General features: G+C 37.1%; 1 protein-coding gene across 1 annotated transcript; it reads right to left on the reverse strand.

The window, feature by feature from the left end:
• Window positions 1-15,563: 15,563 nt before the first annotated feature.
• LOC121999676 (60S ribosomal protein L9-like) lies at window positions 15,564-16,243 on the reverse strand. The gene has a single exon (XM_042554325.1). The coding sequence runs from the start codon at window positions 16,241-16,243 to the stop codon at window positions 15,701-15,703; it is 543 nt and encodes a 180-aa protein (XP_042410259.1). The 3' UTR covers window positions 15,564-15,700.
• Between the last annotated feature and the right edge of the window lie 8,185 nt (window positions 16,244-24,428).

The following is a 24,428-nucleotide window of genomic DNA, read 5'->3' on the forward strand; positions in this document are numbered from 1 at the left end:
ATCCATCCTCCTTTGGATCGGGTCATCTGATGCAAGTATATTCGTAACCTCAAACTAGTCAAAATTCACCATCACCATCCCCCGCACACTTTTAACAAGTGACCAACCATCAATGGATTTATAATATCTTTACCATGAGTCATTTATTGTGAACTAGATAGTTCATTCTGATGGATCTATTCACTCTCGTAGGATTTTTAGCAAAGCCTCAGTTATAAACGGATTTAGGATATTTTTATCGTGAGTCATTTGCTACGAACTAGATAGATTATTAAAGGTGAATTTATTCACCTAAATCCCCACCCTCCCATCAAGGCGTGCATGCTCTCATGCTCAAGAAGTGTGCTCTGATGTAAATCCTCCCATCCCTTGCTCACACATAATCACTCAAGAACCCACCCACACAAGATGTATCACTAGCATACATACTCTCCTCTCCCCCTCCTCAATCAAGGATGTATATAGGTTCCATGTGGCTCCATAACTCTCACTTAGGCTCCATGCGGCTTTGTGTCTTAAGCCTCCAAGCAGATGATGCTCCTCATGTCTCAATGTTGTTGAAGGCTTTGCCCCAAGTCTCCATGTAACTCCACATGTCTCAGATCTCCAAAGAAAGTAAACTCCATATAGATCTCCATGGAAGGTAAACTCTATCTATCTACACCTCTCTAAAGGCTCCAGATATATATAATGTGTAATTGTGAATGTATCTCCTCCATACCCCTGAGTGGTGTGTTAAAATTTCCCGAGATGGGCTCCTATACTACATAACTCCATGCAAATGGAGGAAACAAACTCCCAAAAATGTGTAGGGGTCTATCATAGGTCTATCTATATACATGCTCTCTAACAACTCTAAAATGTATACTCGCTATGTGCAAAGTGATGCTACTAAAATGTAGCTCAGGCCACTAAAATGTGGCTCACACTCATCACCCTACCTAAAATGTCTAAAATGCACACCCTCACCATACTAACTAATCTATATGTATGATAAATGCATGCAAGTATAAATGACACAGTATATGCAAAATGGGGCAATAACCAAATCTGCATACCCTCGCGGTGTCATTCATGCCTGAGTAGCTAATGTGAATATACCTTCAGTGATTGTAGATGTGGTTCTGTACCTTCTGGAAGACCCGGTCTACATCAAATCGAAGCCTCTCAAACATGCTATTATTCCTCGCCCTCCAAACATGATATACTAGTACTGAAATGGGTGAGGTGATGTGCCCTAGTCATGGCGGAGGTACCATGTCTAGGATAGATGCATGTGAGAGAGGGGTTGAATCAGGTGTGTTTAAGAAATGTGTTCTTTTTCACTTTTTAAGAGTAAGTATCAGTGCAAAGTATGCAATTGAAAGATAAAAAATAAAAACACACAAAAATAAGGTCGATCACTTGGTTCGGAGCGAAAGATAAAAAAAATGAAAACACACAAAGATAAGGTCAATTACTTGATTCGAAGCCTACGATGACTCCTAATCCAAGACCCACGGCCCTTCGGATCGTATCATTGGGCAATCTACTAAAGATCTCTTTCGGAATCGCTGGAAGAGTGAATCGAGTACAAGAACACAAAACACAGACAATGTAACAGACTACACTGTCTTAGTAATAAATTAAATAGCTTTAAGTAAATTGTTACCAATCACAAAGTATGTTGATGTGAGATGTGTTAGGATCGATGGACATGGCTAGAGAGGGGGGTGTGAATAGCCGCCCCAAATTCTCGCGTTTCTTTCTACAAACTAGGGTTAGCGCAGCGGAAATAACTAAATAGAAACGCAAAAGAAGAAGCAAACCTCAACACGAAGATGTAACGAGGTTCGGAGATGATACTCCTACTCCTCGGCGTGTCCGTAAGGTGGACGAAGCCTATCAATCCGTCGGTGGATGAGTCCCCAGATAACCGGCTAATAAATACTCCTTGTGGGTGGAGAAACCTCGCCACAAACTTTGTAACAGCAATACAGGAGTAGAAAGCAGCAAGAAGCAAAGTACAATACAAATGTATGAAACACCTTTGCTTACTTGCCTTCTCTTCGACTGGATGAAGCAACAGCTTCAAGCGACGCCTACAACAGCAGGAACCCAACCGAAAGGAAGCTCACGCGAAGCTTCAAGCAGAATCGAGCTCAGCAAACTCAAATCACAGCAGTAGAACTTGCAGCAGCAAGAAGAAGAGCAAGAAGAAGACACTTCACAGTAGAAGCCCTCAGCCTCTTATACCTGCATCCACCTGCGAAGAAGAGAAGAAAGAAATTGCCGAAGGTGCGCAGATTCTGATCGGTCCATGGACCGATCGGAACCTCTGATCGGTCCACGGCCGATCGGGCTTGGTCCTCGTCGATTGGCGTCTCGATCGATGCGTGGACCGATCAGAACCTCGATCGATCCATAGGCCGATCGGCTCGATTCTCGACCATCGATCTATGCGATCGGTGCCGGCCGATCGGGTGGATCGGTCAGCACCGATCCACGGCTTCTTCTCGCGAGGTTGCGTTGCCTCGATCGGTCTCGCATCGATCGATTCAATCGATGAGCCATCGATCGATTACGATCGATCACCGATCGTGGCAACCGCAGATATCCTGGATCGGTCACCGATCCAAACTTCTCGACCCTAAACCTAAGGCTTCCACACCAACATCCAGTCATGACCTGTTGGTACATCATCCCTAGCATCTGGTCACTCCCTTGACTGCTAGCACTTCCCGCTAAGTGTCCGGTCAATCCTTTTGACCCACTTAGACTTTTCCTCCTCGTGCCCTCACCGGGACTTTACCTAGCTTCACTTACTAGGATTTTCACCGGCTTCACTCAGTGATTTCCACACCGCCTAACATCTCGGTTAGGACTTTCTCACTGCTGGCTTCACTCACGGGACTTTCCAACCGCCTAACATCCCGTTAGGACTTTCCCCTGACTTCACTCACGGGACTTTCCAACTGCCTAACATCCTTAGGACATCTGCTTGGCTTCACTCACGGGACTTTCCAACCGCCTAACATCCAGTTAGGACTTTCCCATCGGCTTCACTCACCAGGACTTTCCACGTGCCAAGCTACCTGTTTGGACTTTTCCCCGTGCCAAGTCTCCGTACTTGGACTTTTCCAGTGCCAAGTCTCCATACTTGGACTTTTCGCGTGCCAAGCTCCCTGCTTGGACTTTTCCCGAATCAGGTCAACCAGGTTGCACCTACAATCTCCCAAACACCTATTCTTGTCAAACATCAAGAATACAACTCTCTTCTCGTCAAACATCGTCAAACATCAAAACACAACTCGAGTCAGGTCAACTCGAGTCAGGTCAACCAGGTCAACCTTGACCTAAGGTTGCACCAACAAGATGCTCGTGTGTTGGTGTCGGTCTACTAGCAACAGTCAAATATTTCGAAGCAGCAACACGACCATAAAGCGTAGTTAAAGCAGCAAAAGAGTCATCGTAGCTCGTATTCAAGTTGTGTCCTCTATGTTAGTCGAACAGTCCTTTTAAGTAGTGTTAAGGGGGCCTCCAACCTCATCTGAGTACCTCCAAGTGCAAAAAAAATCCCCCAAGCTTTGGACTTGATAAACTCCATAGACTGCACTTTTTTATCCATGCTAGGGCACCTTTCATGCACTCTGAGGCACCTCCAATACACTCCGAGGCACCTCCAGTATACTCTAGGGTGTCTCCCCACCGTGTGAACTTTATTCTCAAAGTTCATACATGCGAGGGAGCCTCCGTGTCACTTAGAGGCTCCTCCTTAATCCTCAGAGATAATATTTATCAGAGGGTTTACTTTATTTATGCTTATATAAAAGTATGTTAATCTAACAAAAAAATATTTATCATGCAAAATAGAGTTAGCATAATTTAATAAGATTATTAATTAGATTATGTCTTCTTGAGACCAAGATCTAGTCATAGTCTCAGCTTAGACTTCCAAAATATATCTAAGTTGGACTAGCACCTAAATTCCCTAAATGAGATTCAACCTCATTGGATCACTCTCCTCTAGTGACTTGTCTTACTTACCATGCAAAATCACTTAACTCTTCTTTGATCCATCAGGTCTTCCTGCCATTTATCAAGTTTGGAGACCCAACTAAACTTTGACCAGCTGTCAAGTCTTGCAAACCTAGCCAAACTTTCTGCTAGATATCAGGTTAATTTTTGACCTATCTGGATTTCCCACCAGCTATCAGGTCTAACGGACCCAGTTGAATTTCAACATGGTGTCAGGTCCTCCAGATCTGTCAAGTCCTGCATACTTAATAACAAGGTTAGATAACACAACATCTAACTTTAATGCATTTGTCATTCATCAAAATCTAAGTTTGATCATTGGTGCTTACTATACCAACACCATGATACTGGAGTTTGAAGATCCTCAGCATACGCCTGCAAGTGGTTATCTCCGACCTCATCTATAGCTATGCTCTGATCCTCCCCCATAGTTGGTAGATAGGAGTACATATGAAGAATACATAGTCAGTGTCTCCTCGTTCTACCAGAAAATATACAAGTATTGCTTGTCCTCCAGGTACTTCTTTTGGTCATGTGCAGAGAGACATACATGTGCTAGTAGCCAGACAGTGAAAGCATGACATGACTGAAGTTACTTCTGCCATATTGTCCTCACCCATGACTTCCTAGGCCTTGCATCTCTAAAGTGGTCATAAGCCCTCTGAACACCCTCTTTCCTCTGATGAAACCAAACAGTACGTGTTTGACTCGCAACGTTTGGACTATCTGAAGATGGCAAAATATAATTCTAATGTATAGTAGCTTCTTGATGAGTGGGGAGCATGTGTGTCTGACCTACCATGGCCATATCTCCACTTGCTGTAAGTATGCACCGTGCACCCATTGTATCCCCAAGGTATCTTGCTTGTCTTGTATCCTCAACAGAACCTTAGCTAGCAGCACAAGGTTCCATGCTTTTAAATCCCTCAAGCTAAGGTCACCTTCTTCTTTGGGGTGACACAACTCTGACCATGCAATGGTGGGGCTCTTGGTAGTCCTCATGTGAAGGATCTACATATGCTATATATGTGGTCTAGAACTCCACATAGAAGTGGCAATATGAACATCTAGTAGCACTCCATGCCTTGAAGAACAAATGATATCAGCTAGTGTTTCCCAGCATAAGAGAGTGGGTTCTGTTGGCACCCCGTGGTAGTTTTGATGTAATCAACTAAGTTAAGTTAAGTCCTGTTAGTGTTTAACCCTGTGTCTAATTGTGCAAGAGCTTAGGAGCACAGAAGTCGAGTGGAAGACGCGACTAGCGAGAAGGACGACACGGGAGAGAGCTGACGGACTCGATACATCTGAGAGATGAGAGACTGCGGAAGAGTACATCGGTGGACTAGAAGGACATGCGCGACGTTTCAAGGGACGAGAGGCCAGAGCAGAAGCTTGCTCGAGGAGAAGGCCGAAAATTACGTTCAGGTGAGCCCTATTTCAATTGGCCAACATCACCCAGGCGATTGGAGTAGCTGGAGAGAAAAAGAAGGCTGAAAATGCTGCTGGAGGCGCCTTCAAAGGGAGTTGAAGGCACCTTCGAGGCGCTTAAACATGCCTCCGTACCTTCACAATGGAAGGTGCCTTCCATGGCTGGAAGGCGCCCTCAAGCTGCGGATAAGATTCTACAGGGGCTATAAAAAGACCCCTGGACCTAGGAAATATGCAACAACTTTTGTATTAATTTTCTAGCTACTTTCTGAGCTTCCAATGAGTGTAAGAGGCTTTTCCGCCTTCATAAAAGGAGATCTTTAGTGTGTTTACATGACTTGGATTAACAACCTCCCTGGTTGTAACCAAGTAACTCTTTTGACCTCATTTCTTTTTAGTTGTTCATTTATTCAATTTTTTTTCTGAGTTATAAGTTGAGGAAGGTTTTTCTTAACAACTACTTCACCTCCCCTCCTTCCAGCCTACTGGGGCCAACAAATGTTATCAAAGCTAAGTTCACTTCAAGAGGACTAATCGCCGAACGAAGCACACGAGATGGTCGGATCAAACATCTACCCACCGAAGTTCGAGGAGGATTTCGCCAACTAGAAGAAGAAGATGAAGATATTTTTTAAAACTGATTTCGATTTACTTTTAATAATGGAATTTGATTTTGTAGCTCCTGAAGGCAAAAAAAAAATACCACTGGAATAAAAAGGAGTAGGCCGATTTCGTGGCAAACGGTAAAGTAGAGTTCTATCTGCTAAGCGTCTTACCGCCATAAGAAGTCAACCGGATTGGAGCCTATGATCTACAAAATAGCTCTGGGAGAAATTCCTGGAACTACACAAAGGAACCTCGAAGGCGAAACTCACGAGACGGATCTGCTCAGAAACCAGATCAGTAACATCAAACTGGAAGAAGGCGAAACTGTTACACACTTTCACTCAAGGATCAAGGAACTCATCACTAGACTCATGAATCTCGGAGAAAAGGTAAGTAACTGAGATTCGCTAAGGTACGCTCTTAACGCATTCCCGAGAAATACTGAATGATCATCATTAGTAGATACTTATTATATATCTAAGGATCTAGATTCAACTATTTTAGAAGAATCATTTTCAACCTTTGAAGTCCATGAAACAAGATGTGCAAGTCCGAAGAAGGAGCATAACTGTTGGTGCGGGTAGCACTAACGGTCTAACCCAGGTTTTGATGAATGACAAATAGGTTAAGTTAGTTGTGTTGTTGTCTGACACTTTGATCAAGTGTGCAGGAAAAGTCCAGCTAGGTCGACGGGCTGACCGGATAGCTGGCGAGAAGTCCAAGCGGGTCGACGGGCTGACCGGACGCTTGGCGAGAAGTCCAGCTAGGTCGACGGGCTGACCGGATAGCTGGCGAGAAGTCCAAGCGGGTCGACGGGCTGACCGGAGGCTTGGCGAGAAGTCCAGCTAGGTCGACGGGCTGACCGGATAGCTGGCGAGAAGTCCAGACGGGTCGAAGGGCTGACCGGACGTCTGGCAGGTAAGTAAGGTAAGTCACTGGAGGGGAGTGACTGCGAGGACGCGTTCCCGGGAAGGGAACATTAGGCGTCGATCCGGCTTAGATCCATTTCGGATATCTAAGTCGAGATCGTGACTAGATTCCGGTCTCGGAAAGACGGAATCTAAGTCATACTCTTTGCTATTACTTTGTTGAACTTTAATTGTGCTAACAATCTGTTTTACAGGATATATATTTGCCTCCGGACTAACGTTTGTCTTGCAGGACGGATTCTGCGGGAAAACAGGGTCCGGGCGCCCGGAAGGAATCCAGGCGCCCGGAAGGGATCCGGGCGCCCGGGAGGCAAACTTTATCCTGATTGCGCGTCGCCACGTGGAGCTCACTGGTTGGACCTGCCACGTCTCACCAGGGCGCCTGGAAGGGATCCGGGGCGCCCTGAGCTTCATATAAAAGAAGGGGCAAGGGTGGAGCTTTATATCAACTAAGAATCCAAGATCTGCTGCTCTGTGCTCTTGCGACGCTACGAAAAGCTCTCCGACTCAGTGCTGGTTTTGTTTCAATTCTATTGTCGGTATTTTCTTTATCTGTCAATTCTTGTACTTAACTCTGTAATATTCGAATTGATAGTGATTGCCCAACGAAAGTGGTCAAGGACCACGGGCCTTCGAGTAGGAGTCGTCACAGGCTCCGAACGAAGTAAAAAACAACTGTGTTCGTTTACTTTTCCGCTGCGTTTAAACTCTTGTTTTTTCGAATCGATATTCACCCCCCCTCTATCGAATCTAACGGTCCTACAAGTGGTATCAGAGCAGGTACCGCTCTGATTTGGTGCAACCACCAATCAGGCAAAGGGGGGACTTTTTGAAAGAAAAATTAAATATCGTTTGTCTTTAAAATAAAACCTTACGCCTTTCGTTTTTTCCCTCCAAAACTGTTTTTGAAAAATACATCGTCATCTTTTCACTATTATTTAGTATCGACAAAATATTACATTTTCAAAAATTTGAGATAATATTTTTTATTAATATTTTAATAATATTTTATTATTTTTTTAAAAAAAAATTAGTGAAATATTATTTTTTCCAACACTGCTAATCCAAGACCAAGTCTTGGGATTTTGTCTTTGTTTCATTGTGTGCAAGAACAATGTCTTTTCAAGAAGGATGGAACCCCAATGAACCACCACCGTACGATGAAGATTTCAACTACTGGAGGCAAAGAATGGAATGTTTCTTAGGAAGCGTAGATATCGATTATATGCTAATATTGAAAAAACCTTCTCAGAACTCGGAACTGAATAAAAACGTAAGTAAAATTATTTGTAATATTTTACCTAACAATATCATATGCAGACTAGAAAAATACAAGAATGCATATGAGCTGTGGACCCAGTTGATCAAGCTTCACGAGACTCCAATGGAGCTAGAAGATCAAGTTAAAGTCGAATCCGGACTCGAGTCAGATCCAACGGAGAAGCCTGCTGAATTAGGGGTTGCGCTCAAGGTTAGTAATATTTACCAAAACACCCTTGCTAGTAGTAGTTTAAAATATGTGCATGTTAATTTGGATATATCTGAAAGTATATGTGAAAATAGTGTACATGACAATACTTGCAAAATACCCTAGGACATTTTCTGATAAAACAAATATAATTAATTCAGAAAATACCCCTAGGCTATTTTCTGATAAAACAAATATAATTAATTTAGACAATATAGAACATCTGAAAATAATTAATAAATCTAAAAATTCGAATTTAAACCTAAACAAATTTGAAAATTCAAACAAAAAGGATGACAAGGTCAATATCAATCTAGACACAATTAATAAATTGTTTAATAATCTAGACAATATCAATCTAGAAAATTCTATCCAAACCCAAGATAATTTAATTAACAAAAAATTAAATTTTAATGATAAGACTTATTTAATAAATTCCACTAATTATATCAACTTAAAAGGTAAAGAAAATATAAGGATAAAATCAAACACTTTGATAAAATCAAAACGAAAGTTAACAAACTTAAAATTAAATGTTAAAGATAACATATTAAACAAAAATAATCTAGAAAATTCAAAATTAACAATTAATAAAAAGTTAAAAGATAAACCCTTAAAGAAATATAATTCAAACAATTTAATTAACTCAAAATTAAATAAAAACCTAAACTTTAAAAATAAGCTACTAAAGAAAGATAAGTCAATTAACCCAATAAAATTAAAATTGAAAGAAAATTTAAATATTAAATATACTCTTTTAAAGAAAGATAATTTGACCAATTTAATTAATTCAAAATTAAAAACTTAAATTTAAATTACAAATTAAACATTAAAACTTAACTAAAACTAACTCTAATTATACAAGAAATCTTAAAAATAAAAATCAACAATTTAGGGGAGGCTCGAATAGCGGCACCTCCAAAAATAATTGCAGTAAAAACAAACTTACAGGTAGGGTACCAAAACCAACCTACAGCGGGGTAGTTAGGAATAGAATAAACAAGGACAAAAGTTTAACTTGACAAGTAGTATTGGTGAAGTTTTGGATGATAGTACGTTGGGAAGCTTGGGCATCGCATGTCAGAAAGATATGGCTTCGATCCGTGCATTTGGCCAAGTGGGAACCGAAAGCTACCCTACGGATCCTAACTAGGTAGACCAAGGTTTGGTACTAAGCTCGTGGATAGGACTATTCGAAAACCTCGAAGAGTTGGTTACTTCTAATGATGTCCAGGTGACTCACCAAGCTTAGAAGTTTATCCGAAGAATGCCTATTTGTTGAGACCAAAGCTAAACCTGAATCTAACACAAGTTAAACCAAACTCTATAATTAAATCTAATTCATCTCACAAAATTATAGGATTCCCTGATTGATAATCTAGATCGGGTGAGATGAATAAGGATTAAATTAAATAATTTTCAAATTAAAATTAATTTTCAAATTTCAAATTAAATTAAAATTAATTAAAATTAAATTTCAAATTTCAAATTAAATTAAAATTAATTTTCAAATTTCAAATTAAATTAAATTTAATTAAAATTAAATTTCGAATTTCAAATTCAAATTATAATAACTTTAAAAACCATTTTAAAAATTCTTTAAAAACCATTTTAAAAATTCTTTAAAAACTATTTTTAAAAATTCTTTAAAAACTATTTTAAAAATTCCTTAAAATCTATTTTAAAAATTCTTTAAAATCTATTTTAAAAATTCTTTAAAAACTATTTTTAAAAATTCTTTAAAAACTATTTTAAAAATTCTTTAAAATCTATTTTAAAAATTCTTTAAAAAACTATTTTAAAAATTCTTTAAAAACTATTTTAAAAAAATTCTTTAAAAACTATTTTAAAAATTCTTTAAAATCTATTTTAAAAATTCTTTAAAAAACTATTTTAAAAATTCTTTAAAATTATTTTTAAAATTCTTTAAAAACTATTTTAAAAATTCTTTAAAACTATTTTAAAAATTCTTTAAAATCTATTTGAAAATTCTTTAAAAACTATTTTAAAAATTCTTTAAAATCTATTTTAAAAATTCTTTAAAAAACTATTTTAAAAATTCTTTAAAAACTATATTTAAAAATTATTTTCAAAATTCTTTAAAATCTATTTTAAAAAGTCTTTAAAAACTATTTTAAAAATTCTTTAAAATCTATTTTAAAAATTCTTTAAAAACTATTTTAAAAATTCTTTAAAAACTATTTTAAAAATTCTTTAAAATCTATTTCAAAAATTCTTTAAAAACTATTTTTAAAAATTCTTTAAAAAACTATTTTAAAAAATTCTTTAAAAACTATTTTTAAAAATTCTTTAAAAAACTATTTTAAAAAATTCTTTAAAAACTATTTTAAAAATTCTTTAAAATCTATTTGAAAAATTCTTTAAAAAAACTATTTTAAAAATTCTTTAAAATCTATTTTAAAATTCTTTAAAAACTATTTTTAAAATTCTTTAAAAACTATTTTAAAAATTCTTTAAAAAACTATTTTTAAAATTCTTTAAAAACTATTTTAAAAATTCTTTAAAAACTATTTTAAAAATTCTTTAAAAACTATTTTTAAAATTCTTTAAGAATTATTTGAAAAATTCTTTAAAAAACTATTTGTAAAATTCTTTAAAAACTATTTTTTAAAATTCTTTAAAAACTATTTTTAAATTTCTTTAAAAAACTATTTTTAAAATTCTTTAAAAACTATTTTTTAAAATTCTTTAAAAAACTTTTTAAAAATTCTTTAAAAACTCTTTAAAATTTTTTTTTAAAAAAATCATTTTAAATTTTTTTTTTTTAAATTATTTTAAAACATTTTTAAAAATTATTTTAAAAACTCTTTTAAAAATCATTTAAAAAAAAAACTTTAAAAATTCTTTTAAAAAATTCTTTTAAAACCTTTTAAAAATTATTGTTATTTTAAAAATTATTTTAACTTAAAAATTATTTTAACTTAAAAATTATTTCAAAAATTATTAAAAAAAAAAACTTTTAAAAATCATTTAAAAAATATTTAAAAAATCATTTTAAAACTATCTAAAAATTTTGTATCATTTTGAATGAAATTTTGTTAACTTAAAAATAGTAATAATAAATTATTTCTATAGATTATTTTCACTTTAAAAATTATTATTTTGACTTTGAACTCATTTTTAATCTTAAACATCATTTTAAGCTTAAAATTAATTTTTAATTTGACTTAACTAAAAATTAAATCTTAAATTAAAACTTAATATTGAAATTAAAATTAAAATTAAAATTTTTAACTTAGAACTTGAAATTAAACTTAAACTTAAATTAACCACTAATATTAATTTAAATCTAAAATCAAAACTGAATCAAACATATGTTAATTGACATAAAACATATTATAAAAATCATTTTAAATTCCTTTTAAATGCTGTTTTAGTAATCCTTTTAAAATTTTTTTAATAGTCATAATTATAACTAACACTTTCATTGACCAGCTCAATCAAGTAATATGAAATTTAAATTATTTCACTAAGTATTAAATTATTAAATCAAGTGAAAACTAATCAATAAATTATTGATAATGCTTAACTGTTATTGAATTAATAAAATCTTATCTTATTTAACCTTAAACTAAAGTTAAGCACCTGAATCTAAAATTAATTAATAATTGATTAATCAAATTCAAATAAACAGTTATACCAAGGATACAGAGATAATAATATATGTATTAATAAATTAGACAAATGTGTTAGAGCTTTGAAATTTAACACAACCAAACCTTAGTATTAAAGGGGAGATATTAAATTAAGGGGAGTAACCAATTTAGGGGGAGGTTCAATTTCTTTTAAATCCCCTAGAAAAATTAATAAATAAGGAGGATTAATAAATTAAAGGAATATCAAATTAAAGGAATATCAAATTCAGGGGGAGGTTTATTTTTTAATTATCTCCTTAAGCGTTATTTTTTTAATCTTCTCTTTAAAATCTCTCTAGAAAATTCTACCTCATTTAAAAAAAAAAAATTACTTTGAATATTTAAACTTAATATCAAGTTCAGGGGGAGAAATTAATTAAAATTTTGTGTGTTTGAAAAATACTTTTTTACATCTATTTTAAAACTAACTTATTTTTAAAACACCAGTTTTCAAAAAGTTAAATTTAACTAAGTTTAATCCCACCTAATTTTCAAACCTGATTTGAAAAATTAACTATTTCCAAAATTAGCCTTAAAAATTAATTTTGGCAAAAATTTTATTTCTTGAAAAGTTTAATTTTTGCTTTGTTTGAAAAATCGAAGTTGAAAAATTTACCTTTTTGAAAATTAAATGTTACTTAAACATAAAAAGTAAATTTGAAAAACCTGTCTTGAAAATTTCTACACGCTTGAAAAGTTAAACTTGATTAACTTTAACTTTTCAAAACTCAACTTGTCTACCCCAAGTCAACTTGACTATTTTTTAACTTGGTGTTAAAAATTGCACTTTTATCTTTCAAATTTTGAACCAAACTTAGTTATCTTTCAAAATTTGATTACCTGTTACAGTAAGTCTTCACTATGATTATTTACCTTTGTTCATTTTTTGATGAATGCCAAAGGGGGAGGAGGGTTAGGTGGTTAAGTTAGCTAAACCAATTTGAAAATACAAACTAACAAACTTTAAAACCACATAAATGCATGTTGTTTCTTGCATATGTTTTCACTAACTTAACCAGGTTGTCATTCTATCAAAAAGGGGGAGATTGTTGGTGCGGGTAGCACTAACGGTCTAACCCAGGTTTTGATGAATGACAAATAGGTTAAGTTAGTTGTGTTGTTGTCTGACACTTTGATCAAGTGTGCAGGAAAAGTCCAGCTAGGTCGACGGGCTGACCGGATAGCTGGCAAGAAGTCCAAGCGGGTCGACGGGCTGACCGGACGCTTGGCGAGAAGTCCAGCTAGGTCGACGGGCTGACCGGATAGCTGGCGAAGTCCGCGGTCGACGGCTGACCGGAGGCTTGAGAAGTCCGGCTAGGTCGTGGTGGCCGGATGGTGGCGAGAAGTCCAGACGGGTCAAGGGCTGACCGGACGTCTGGCGGTAAGTAAGGTAAGTCCTGGAGAGGTGATCTGCGAGGACGGGAAGGAACATTAGGCGTCGATCCGGCTTAGATCCATTTCGGATATCTAAGTCGAGATCGTGACTAGATTCCGGTCTCGGAAAGACGGAATCTAAGTCATACTCTTTGCTATTACTTTGTTGAACTTTAATTGTGCTAACAATCTATTTTACAGGATATATATTTGCCTCCGGACTAACGTTTGTCTTGCAGGACGGATTCTGCGGGAAAACAGGGTCCGGGCGCCCGGAAGGAATCCAGGCGCCCGGAGGTCCGGGTCCTGATTGCACGTCGCCACGTGGAGCTCACTGGTTGGACCTGCCACGTCTCACCAGGGCGCCTGGAAGGGATCCGGGGCGCCCTGAGCTTCATATAAAAGAAGGGGCAAGGGTGGAGCTTTATATCAACTAAGAATCCAAGATCTGCTGCTCTGTGCTCTTGCGACGCTACGAAAAGCTCTCCGACTCAGTGCTGGTTTTGTTTCAATTCTATTGTCGGTATTTTCTTTATCTGTCAATTCTTGTCCTTAACTCTGTAATATTCGAATTGATAGTGATTGCCCAACGAAAGTGGTCAAGGACCACGGGCCTTCGAGTAGGAGTCGTCACAGGCTCCGAACGAAGTAAAAAAACAACTGTGTTCGTTTACTTTTCCGCTGCGTTTAAACTCTTGTTTTTTTCGAATCGATATTCACCCCCCCTCTATCGAATCTAACGGTCCTACAATAACATTGCCTTAAAAGCAAAGACGAACAAAAAAGACTCATAATCTTCTCTTGATGATAGCGAAACAACACTGATGGTATGTAAATTTAAAAAGTTATTTAAAATTAAAAGATTTAATCAAGTGCAGGATAAAAAAAGAAGGGTAAGATGCTACCACTGCAATGAAAAAAGACATGTGAAAGATAACTGTCCTAAATTGAAAGACAAGGACAAGAGTAAGAACAAGAAGCCAACCCAAACGAACAAGTACAAGAATACGAAGGCGGCGTGGGACGAAACATCGTCCGAATCGAAAATTGAAGTCATCGTCGGACTTGCGCTAGTGGCAAGTCACCAAGAAGAAAGAGACGAAGCAAGCTCGTCTAAAATGAGCATCGAGAGCATAGATGAAGGGGGAGCGATATCGGAAGAAGAAGTATTTCAGGGGGAGCTTCGGATCATGGGATCGACAAGGTAAGTCAGATACGATCTCTTCCTCTTGACAAATTATTTCAATTTGTTAAATTATTAACAAACAATTACTGTAAATTAGAAAAAGAAGTTAAGGAGTTAAAATCAATACTAGCTAAATCTTGTCGACTAGAAGACTTTGATAAAATTAAAATTGAGAATGAAAAATTGTAAAATGAGATAGAAACTTTAAAAAATCACACATGCTCAAATATTCAACATATTAGAAAATATAGTGGATTGAATTGGTACTTTAAATACCATAAGAGCCAAATTAGAAAAATTTCAAAGAAATATTCACTTAAGAAATTTTTAATTAAGCTAGTAGGAAGGAACCTATATTAGGTTCCAAAATCATATTTGGACTGAATGTTTTTAAATTATGACTTTCAGAGTAAATTAAATATTAAATTTTTTTAAAAGACTTTGTCTAGAAAGTGATTATTGTTCCAATATCTAAAAAGGTCTAGTGTCTCGCCATATTCTGGAAGTCAATTATTGAAATAAGTATTTAATTGACTAACTGTTAAGCATTTAGAAGTTAGAAAAATACCTTAATTTTTTGTTAAAAAATAATTAAATATTTTTTACTTAACTTTTATCTTTAAAACAGTTAGAATTTTTTTTTGATTTTATTATTTTTATTCTTAGATATTTAAATGGACCTCATTTTTAATATGATCAAAAAGGGAAGTAGGAAGAACAAGTCTAGAGGATGCTTGAAGAACAAGTCTAGAGGGTGCTTGCAAATTTTTTTTTTTAAATGGTTTCTTCATAGTTTCGTTATGAAAAATAGAGAAACAAAAGCATTCTCCACAGTTAGAAATCTTGAACTTTTAAGATGAATGTGGAACCCTAAAACTCTTTTTTAACACAAATGAACAACCAAAACAAGCACACGCTAAAAAATTCCATTTATGGATCAAGTGGATTATGCATCTTCAGCGGTGATTGTTCCTTTTTCACTGACATAAATGCCATCCAAGAATTTCTTGATGTCCTTGTTCTTGACATGGCATTTCTAGTTGATCAAGGCTACGGAGCGAGAGACGAGTTCAACATCGTTGCCCTCAAGGACAAGCTTGTCCTTGACCTTCTCAGATCGAAAAATTTTAACCTCTTCAAGCATATCAACTTTACGAACCTTTTTCTCCCAAAGGAAGTTACTGATCTCAATGCAGCCATTGTTGGGAGTGATGGAAGCATTGATGGGAAAGTGGGCATAGACCAACCGTATTTTGTAGTGGTACCCCTTTATGACCCTCATGACCAGGTTCTCGATGTGGCTTAAGGAGGTGCGAATGGCGGTCGTAGTCTTCCGAGACCCGAACCAAGTGTCCACCTTCAGCTTCTTCCCGCTCTGAATGAGCTCGAAGTCGAGATTGAGATGCTTGAAGTCACGGGTGAGCTTGCCACGCGGGCCCTCCACCTCCATGATCTTAGCATTCACCTTCACAGTGACGCCCTCGAGGACAGGATGGTTTTCATCTTCGCCGGCTATCTCACGATTCGCCGCTGACTCGAACGGTACGAACTTGGGTTGGAAGGTGGGGATGGTCTTCATCTTCTGCAAGGACAGGGTGCTTGTAAATTTTTTCTTACAAAAAGGTTTAAAAATTTTTTACTTAATTTATTTTTTTTTAAAATTTTTTCTTTCTAGTAAATTTTACTTAGCAAATTTTTCTTTTTACATGCAAAATTTTTTTTAGTTACAAAAATTAGAGTTTTTTTACCCTAAAAATTTTTCTGCTTACTTACAAAATTATTTTTTACTTACAAAAACTAGAGGTTTTTTAATCCTAACTTAACTTGAGTTTAATCACATCAAAAAGGGGAAGATTGTTGGCACTCCGTGGTAGTTTTGATATAATCAACCAAGTTAGGTTAGGTCCTGTTGGTGTTTAACCCTGTGTCTAAGTGTCCAGGAGCTTAGGAGCATAGGAAGTCGAGCAGAAGACGCGGCTAGCGAGAATGGCGATACGAGAGAGAGTCGACGGACTCAGTACGTCTGAGGCACGAGAGGTTGCGGAAGAGTACACCGATGGACTAGAAGGACGTGCGTGACGTTCTGAGGGATGAGAAGTCGGAGTGGAAGCTTGCTCGAGGAGAAGATCAAAAATTGGGTTCGAATGAGCCCTATTTTGATTAGCCGACATCACTTAGGTGATCAGAGCAGCTGGAGAGCAAAAGAAGGCTGAAAATGCTACTGAAGGCACCTTCAAAGGGAGTTGAAGGCGCCTCCGCGCCTTCACTGTGGAAGGCGCCTTCAATACAGTATGAAGGCGCCTTCCAACCCTATGGAAGATGCCTTCGACCATGCTAATTTTAACCATTGCCAAAGGATAGCTTTAACCAACCGTATGAAAGGCGCCTTCAAACCGCGGATAAGATTTTACAAGGGCTATAAAAAGACCTCTGGATCTAGGAAATATGTAACAACTTCTGTATTCATTTCCTATCTACTTTATGAGTTTCCAACGAGTGTAAAAGGCTTCTTCACCTTCATAGAAAGAGATCTTTAGTGCGTTTACTTACCTTGGATTAATAACCTCCCCGGTTGTAATCAAGTAACTCTTTTGGCCTCGTTTCTTTTTAGTTGTTCATTTATTCAATTTTTTTCTGAGTTAAAAGTTGAGAAAGATTTTTCTTAACAGCTACTTCACCTCCCCTCCTTACAGTCTACTTGGGCCAACAGGTTCTTCGGCCATGAATTGACTCTTCTAGTGAGAGCATCCAAGAGTGTGCTATAATATGAGATCTTCAACTTTTAAGAGGATATGGGGATCCCTAGATATCTAAAAGATATTTTCCCCATTTAGAATCTCGTAATAATCATGAGTTGTTCCTATGTGGGAGCATCTATCCCTGCCATGTAGATGTTGGACTTAGGTAGGTTGCTGTGAAACCAACCATCTAAGCAAACTATGATAAGTAGTTGACCAACGGTGTAACTGAAGTCACATATCCACGGGACAAGAGTAATAGGTCATTTGTATATACCAAATATGATATCCTTAGTTGTTCAGATTTGTGATGGAAATAAAAATCTGACCTAATAGTACGTCGTGCAAGGGAATGGTAGAGATACTCCATACATAGCCCAAGCAAATATAGGAAAGAATATCACCCTGGTAAAGTCCTCTGCCACTTCTAAATAAGTCATGCATGATGCCATTTATCATTACAGAGAAGGTTGTGATCATAACACACTCTCTAATCCATGCCATAAAAATGGTTGGGAACTGTAGTGCTGAGAGCACATCTTAAATAAATCCCTATGCACTAAGTTAAAGGCCTTTTGAAGATCCATTTTCATGATGTATCTAGGTGAGGTTTACCTTTTGGTATAATTGCACAGTAATTCTTGAGCTAAGTGAATATTATTTGTGATGAGTCCACCTTTGACAAATGTTGTCTAAGCTGGATGTAGTAGTTTGTCGATCACATTTTCCAAATCTTCGATTTTTCTTGCATGTGTCTAGCCTTTGAGATGACCTTGTAGAACACTGTGCAGCAGGAGATGGGCATGTAGTCTTGATTTGTGTAGTTGACCACTTGAAAAGAACTCTAATACTACTGTGGTGAATTCCTGTTTGACTGTTTCCCATTTTTGCTTGAAGAATTTTGAACTATATTCGTTTGGTCCAAGTGCCTTAAGGTCTCCAATGTAAAAAAAAAAAAAAAGCTGTAGTTTCCCATTACCTTTCTTAATAGCTACTATCTTCCTCCTTTTGTCATTCCTTTTCACCAAGTAGTGGAAAAAAGTGGTGATCCTTTCAACTTCTTTGAAGTATGTATGCTTGGCTCATTATTGATAAAAAAGGTACTCAGCTTGGGCAAGTAAATTAGTAGCTTTCCTCGCTTCTTTGTATTCCTTATCCACACATCCTTGAGTCAAAAACCTCTATTGGACTTCCTCTAGGTGAAGTTGTGCTCTTTTGTCCCTTTCCTGAATGTGTTGGCAGCTCTGATGGTTTAGTTGCCTTAGGGGTCTCTTGAGCAATAAGAGTATTTGCTTCAACTTGTACTGGGCCGCACCATGTGTGATGCTTTCATTTTCTTAAGTCTTGTTTTTCTACACTAGTTGGTTGAAATCCAGATATGTTGTTCACATGTTATAAAATTTGAAGGGCTTTGATTGTTGTCTTCTAGATTCCAAGATAAAGACTATACATGAGACATGATCTGAAGATACCCTTAGGGGCTTGAATTATGCAAAACTGCTCCTGTCCTATTCCAACCATAATTTGTTTATCATAGCCCGATCAAGTTTGGATACTACTCATCCATTAGTCCATGTGAACTGAAATCTAGTGGAGTGGAGGTCCTCTACCCCTGCCATGAGTGCAAAGTTCTGAAATCAGCTGTAGTATATGTGGTAACATTCATTCCTCCTTATCTATCAGCTAGTGAGAGGAGAGCATTAAAGTCACTCTTGAGGAGCCAAGGCAAATCCATGGTTTTAACTATTTGATGTAGGCATGTCCATATGTATTCCTTTTAGGGATTATGAGCTCTCTATACACAAAAGTCATTGCATAATAGGTCCTTGCAACTTTATCCTAGATAATGGTATGAATAAATTGCTCCTCCCATTGCTTGAACTCTATTGTGATAAGGTGAGGGTCCCATAACATTAGGATTCTACTTCTAGAGTTGGCCATTGCTTGATGTTCAAACTCCAATTGTTGAAATCATATTATTCTCAATTTTTGGTATTGTTGCATTGTTAACTTTGTTTCCAAAATACATAGCGCACTTAGATTTTGCTTCATGAGGAGGTTCACAACTTCATTTTGTTTGAGACCCTTATTTAGGCCTCTGATATTCCATGTGTCTATCTATATATTGGTTTAGGGGGGCAGATGCCTTCTAACATTGGTTGTGCTCTTTCTTTCATGTTCATGTTGCCTTTTGTCGTCTTGCATATGCCCATCCTCTCTTGATTGTGTTTCCTTGTCCATGTGTTGATATATTTCTTGATCCCCTGATTCCAAATCATGCCCTCTATGTCTTAGGTCATGATACCAATTTGCAACTGCAAGGGCTACGATAGTAGATTTGCATGTGTTTTCTTGATGGGAGCCTTGACCCTCCACTGTTACCATTCCTTTGACAAATTTAGTTTAACCAATCTAGCTTTTGTGCACTGATCTTTGCACCATTTATTTTGCACACTTGCCGCAGTAGGATCAGGGGACAAATTTTTCTCAGAAGTTCTAGCAACAGTGGTAGTGAGATCATTAATTTCAGACATTACAACAGTCTCTCTTCTTTCCCCAAAAAATCTATTTTCCTTGGTGTTGGGTATCTTATGGGTTCTTGATCTAGTCTAGACTCCTGTCCCAATCATAGTTATTTAATTTCTCTGAATTTGGTCAATATCTATAACAATCTCACCCTCTTCAAAATTTGAAAAAGACTACAAATGAATTGTGCAGTTCTGGCCCCTCGACTTGCTGAATTCCATCTTTGTGATTGTTCTGAACTTGTGCTACCAATGCTAGTTTTTTCCTCCGAACTCTACCCCTAGTTTGGATATAAGGGCTATCATATTCTAGTTGATATCCATTATGTTGGATCGAGTAATTCTCTAGAGGGGGGGGGGGGGGGGGGGTGAATAGCGATTTAGAAATTCGAGTAGAAAATCGAGTACGCAGCGGAAAGATAGAATCGAAAATAGAACAATACTAACACAAGAAATTTTTTACTTGGTTTCGAGCCTTCGTCGACTCCTACTCTAAGGTCCGCACTCGTCGAGTGCTTTCGTTGGGCAATCCACTAGCAGTTCGAAAAATGTGATTACAAGTAAAATTACAAATGTTTTTAAAGTAGAAATACTGACAACAATAAGGAATGAAGAAGAAAGACAACACGTTGTCGGAGAAACTTCGTAGCAGGAGCACAGCAGAGCAGAGCAAGCATTACAAGACGTTGTCGTTGAATTGTTCTTTGCTCCAGGGCTCACCTTCCTTATATAGGAGGCTCTGGGCGCTCGGATCACTTCCGGGCGCCTGAACTCTGACGTAGCCCAGCCAACCAGAGTACTCCATGTGACGACGTGCGATGGGCATAAAATTTACATTTCGGGTGCCCGGACCTCTATTTTCCAGCTACTTGCAAGAAAACGTTAGTCCGAGTCGGAATGCAATTTATACAACCCTGCCAAACAAAGTGTTAGCACAATTTATATAAGGAACAAGTAGTAATTAAATTCCGTCTCACTGAATTTTTTAGAATCTAGTCAAGATATCAACTTAGAGTTCCAAAATGGTTGTAAGTTGGATTGACACTTAAGTTCCCTTCCCGGAAACACGCCCTCACAGTCCCTTCCCTTCAGTGACTTACCTTAACTTACCTGTCAAACGTCCGGTCAGCCCTTCGACCCATGTGGACTTCGTGCCAGACATCCGGTCACCCCGTCGACCTGTTTGGACTTCATGCCAGACATCTGGTCAGCCTGTCGACCTGTCTGGACTTCGTGCCAGCTATCCGGTCGACCCGTTGACCTAGCTGGGCTTCGTGCTAGCTATCTGGTCGACCCGTCGACCTAGCTGGGCTTCTCCTACATACTTGGTCAAAGCGTTAGATCACAATGAAACTAATTTAACCTGCTTTGTCATTCATCAAAACCTGAGTTAGATCGTTAGTGCTAACTGCACCAACAATTTTTTCCTTTTTGATGCAATGACATCCTGGTTAAGTTAGTGAAAAAATATGCAATAAACAAGCACAAGCAATAATGTTAAGTTAGTCTTGTTTTATTTTTGGTAATTTTTCATTACTAACTAACTTAAACGATCTAACCCTCCCCCTTTGATATTCATAAAAAATAATGTAGGAAAAAATAAGTGGTTAAGAAAAATAATGCAATAGAGAATTAAAATGAGATTGACTTGGGGGAGTTTTAAAGTAGAAAAAATTTGAAAAGTTTTCTTTAATTTTTTTTTTAGTTTTCAAAATAGCTAAGTTTAGAAAAATCAACTTAACTTTCAAAATAAGCTTGAAAACAATTTTCAAACATCAGTTTGTATAGAGGTTAATTTTCAAAAAGAAAGATAAACCAAAACCAATTTTATAAAATTTTAAAGCTAAGTTTATAACCTCCAAAAAGCTAAGTATGAAAAATAATTAATTCTCCCCCTGAACCTAACATAATTTTAAAATAAAACTTTTAAAAATATTTACTAGAAAAATATTTAAAGTAAGATTTCAAAGTATTTTTTTTTAAAAAAAATTGAGGTAGGATTTTAGAAAAGCAATCTAAGAAATTTAAATAAACTTTAGGAGATAATTTTTTAAGAAAAAAAATAATTCTTTCTCTAAATTTGATATTCTCCTGAGTTTATTACTCTCCCTTAATTTATCTCTCTCCCTTAAGTTAACACTAAGGTTTGGGTTAAACTTGAAAGGCTTAACACATTTTTTTTACCTAAGTGTTTAAGGGATTCAGTGTTAGTAACACTTAAGTTTATCGAGTATATTATTTACATAAGTATTTCTATATACTTGGTATAATTGTTTGATAAAAATAAGATTATTGAAATTAATCAATAATCAATTATTCTCAATAATAAGTAATAAGTAATTTGTTACAAACTTAATAATAGTTAATCATTATCAATAATTTATTGATTAACCTTTATTTTACTTGGATTTCAGCCTAGTGTCAAGTACTTCAAATCCGTTAACTCCTGCACACTTGGTAAAACCATTAGACTATAAAGCATTCTAACTTTAATTTCCTTGTCATTCATCAAAACATGAGTTAGATCATTAGTGCAAATTGCACCAACAAGGAGAAGGGCTTGGACGCGACCTCTTTTTGACTCTCCTTCCTCATGCCACGCACACCCCCTCGTTGCCTCCGTCGGTCACTTCCCTTTCATCCTCGCTAGATCTGACCTCGTCGACTTCGTCGTCCTCGCCGACCGCCTCACAGTAGGCTGCACCTTCCCCTTCCTCCCGTCACACACACCCCTTGCCCTCACTGCCTTTCGTTGACCACTCCCCCTTCATCCTCGCCCGGATATGCCCTCACTGGGTTTGTCATCCTCGCCAGCCGCCTCGTAGTAGACCACGCCTTTCCCTTCCTCATGTAGCCACCTTTGGTCGATGCCACCACCACTGGGCGCTACCGCTACTCCCTTGCTAATTTGCCTTCTACTCCCTTAGGCTAACACCAGATCTTCGCATGCTGCCTCCTCTCCACCCTTGTTGCTGTTCACGCTGGCACCAGATCTCCACCCATCGCCTCCTCTCTTCTTCTTTATCATTGCGGGCCGCGCCTCTCTCACAACCTCTACTCCCAACGGATCCAACCTCATGTGACCTCCATGATGCCTTCTCCTCGCCATCGTGAGCACCCAGAGCCCTCACCATGCCCTACTGTGCTCTACCTCTCGGGGCCCTCACTATGCCCTACTATGCTCTGCCTCTCGGAGGTCATAGACCTCCGAAGCTCTCACCGTCGTGTGACCCTACTATGCTTCACCTCTCGAACCCCTTTGATCTTTAGAACCCTCGTTGTCGTGCACCCCTACTGTGCTCCAACTCTTGGAGCCATCCGGCCTCTAAGCCATCGTAGGCAGGCTGCTGCCCCGTGATCTGGCTCTCCCTTCAGCCCACTCTGTGTTCTAAAAGACATTTGCTTTCACGTACGTATTTGCACATATCCATTTTCATTGGCCTATTACTCTTCATCTTTTTCATCTCTCTCATCAAAGATTGACTTGAGCATCAGAGTGGACGAGTCGGGACACCCTCTAACCTCCATTCTAACCCCCTTCCTCGCTTTTTTACTTCTCACAAGTTCTTTAAATGATTCAAACCTTCCTCCAGCTCACCATTTTTTTTGGAGATTTTGTAACCTTGTCAATATCAAAAACAGCTCACCTCCACCTTCCTCTTGGTCATGACGACTTCGTTAACATCAACATCATATTGGTGGCCCTTCCATAAGACGATCTCAGAGAAGGATCAAATGTGATGCTTACAAATGACACGATTGACGTTTTGAATATCTTGTAATAATTTTTAAGATAATTTTGGCCTCCAATTATTTGATTTTTATTTTATAATTTGAGTATTTGAATCATATAATTTAGTATACTTTTAAGAGGGTGTGGAATTAGGATAAATTTTTAATAGATATAAAATATTTTATTAAGTGTCTGATTTTCTCTATACAAATGATTACTATACTCAATAGTGAGTGGATCTTCAATTGCTCCGAGCTATTATGTATTATATATTTTATGATGTATGCTAAGGTAAAATATCTCTTATAATTTATCTATATACATTTTATAGCTAATGATATTTGATCATCTGAAATGATTGATATCACAAGTATACTGTAGTGTGCGGAATATCACATCTCTATTTGTAGCATCTACGAGGTCTCATATAAGCACGACAAAAATTGATCAAAATCTAAAATGAAAAATTACAAAAAAACTCTAAAAATGTTCATAAATAAAAGCGCTCTTTATTGAAGTTGGGCTGGGCTGGGATTGGGTTTGAATTATAAAAATCCGTGGGCCAAAACAATTAAACGATAAAATTGAATTTTCTAAAAAAAAAGTGAGACGCTGACGTGGCGATTATTTTAGCACCGATATATCGAAATTTATTTCCTACAAAATATCTATATTTTTTCATGTAATTTTCTGTCCAATTTAGGGGTATTCTCGGTACTCCAGCCAGTAGAACTGCGAAAAAGGCTGTCCATGAAATGCCCCGGCACT

This window comes from Zingiber officinale, chromosome 7A (assembly GCF_018446385.1).
Source record: "Zingiber officinale cultivar Zhangliang chromosome 7A, Zo_v1.1, whole genome shotgun sequence".
Lineage (NCBI taxonomy): Eukaryota > Viridiplantae > Streptophyta > Magnoliopsida > Zingiberales > Zingiberaceae > Zingiber > Zingiber officinale.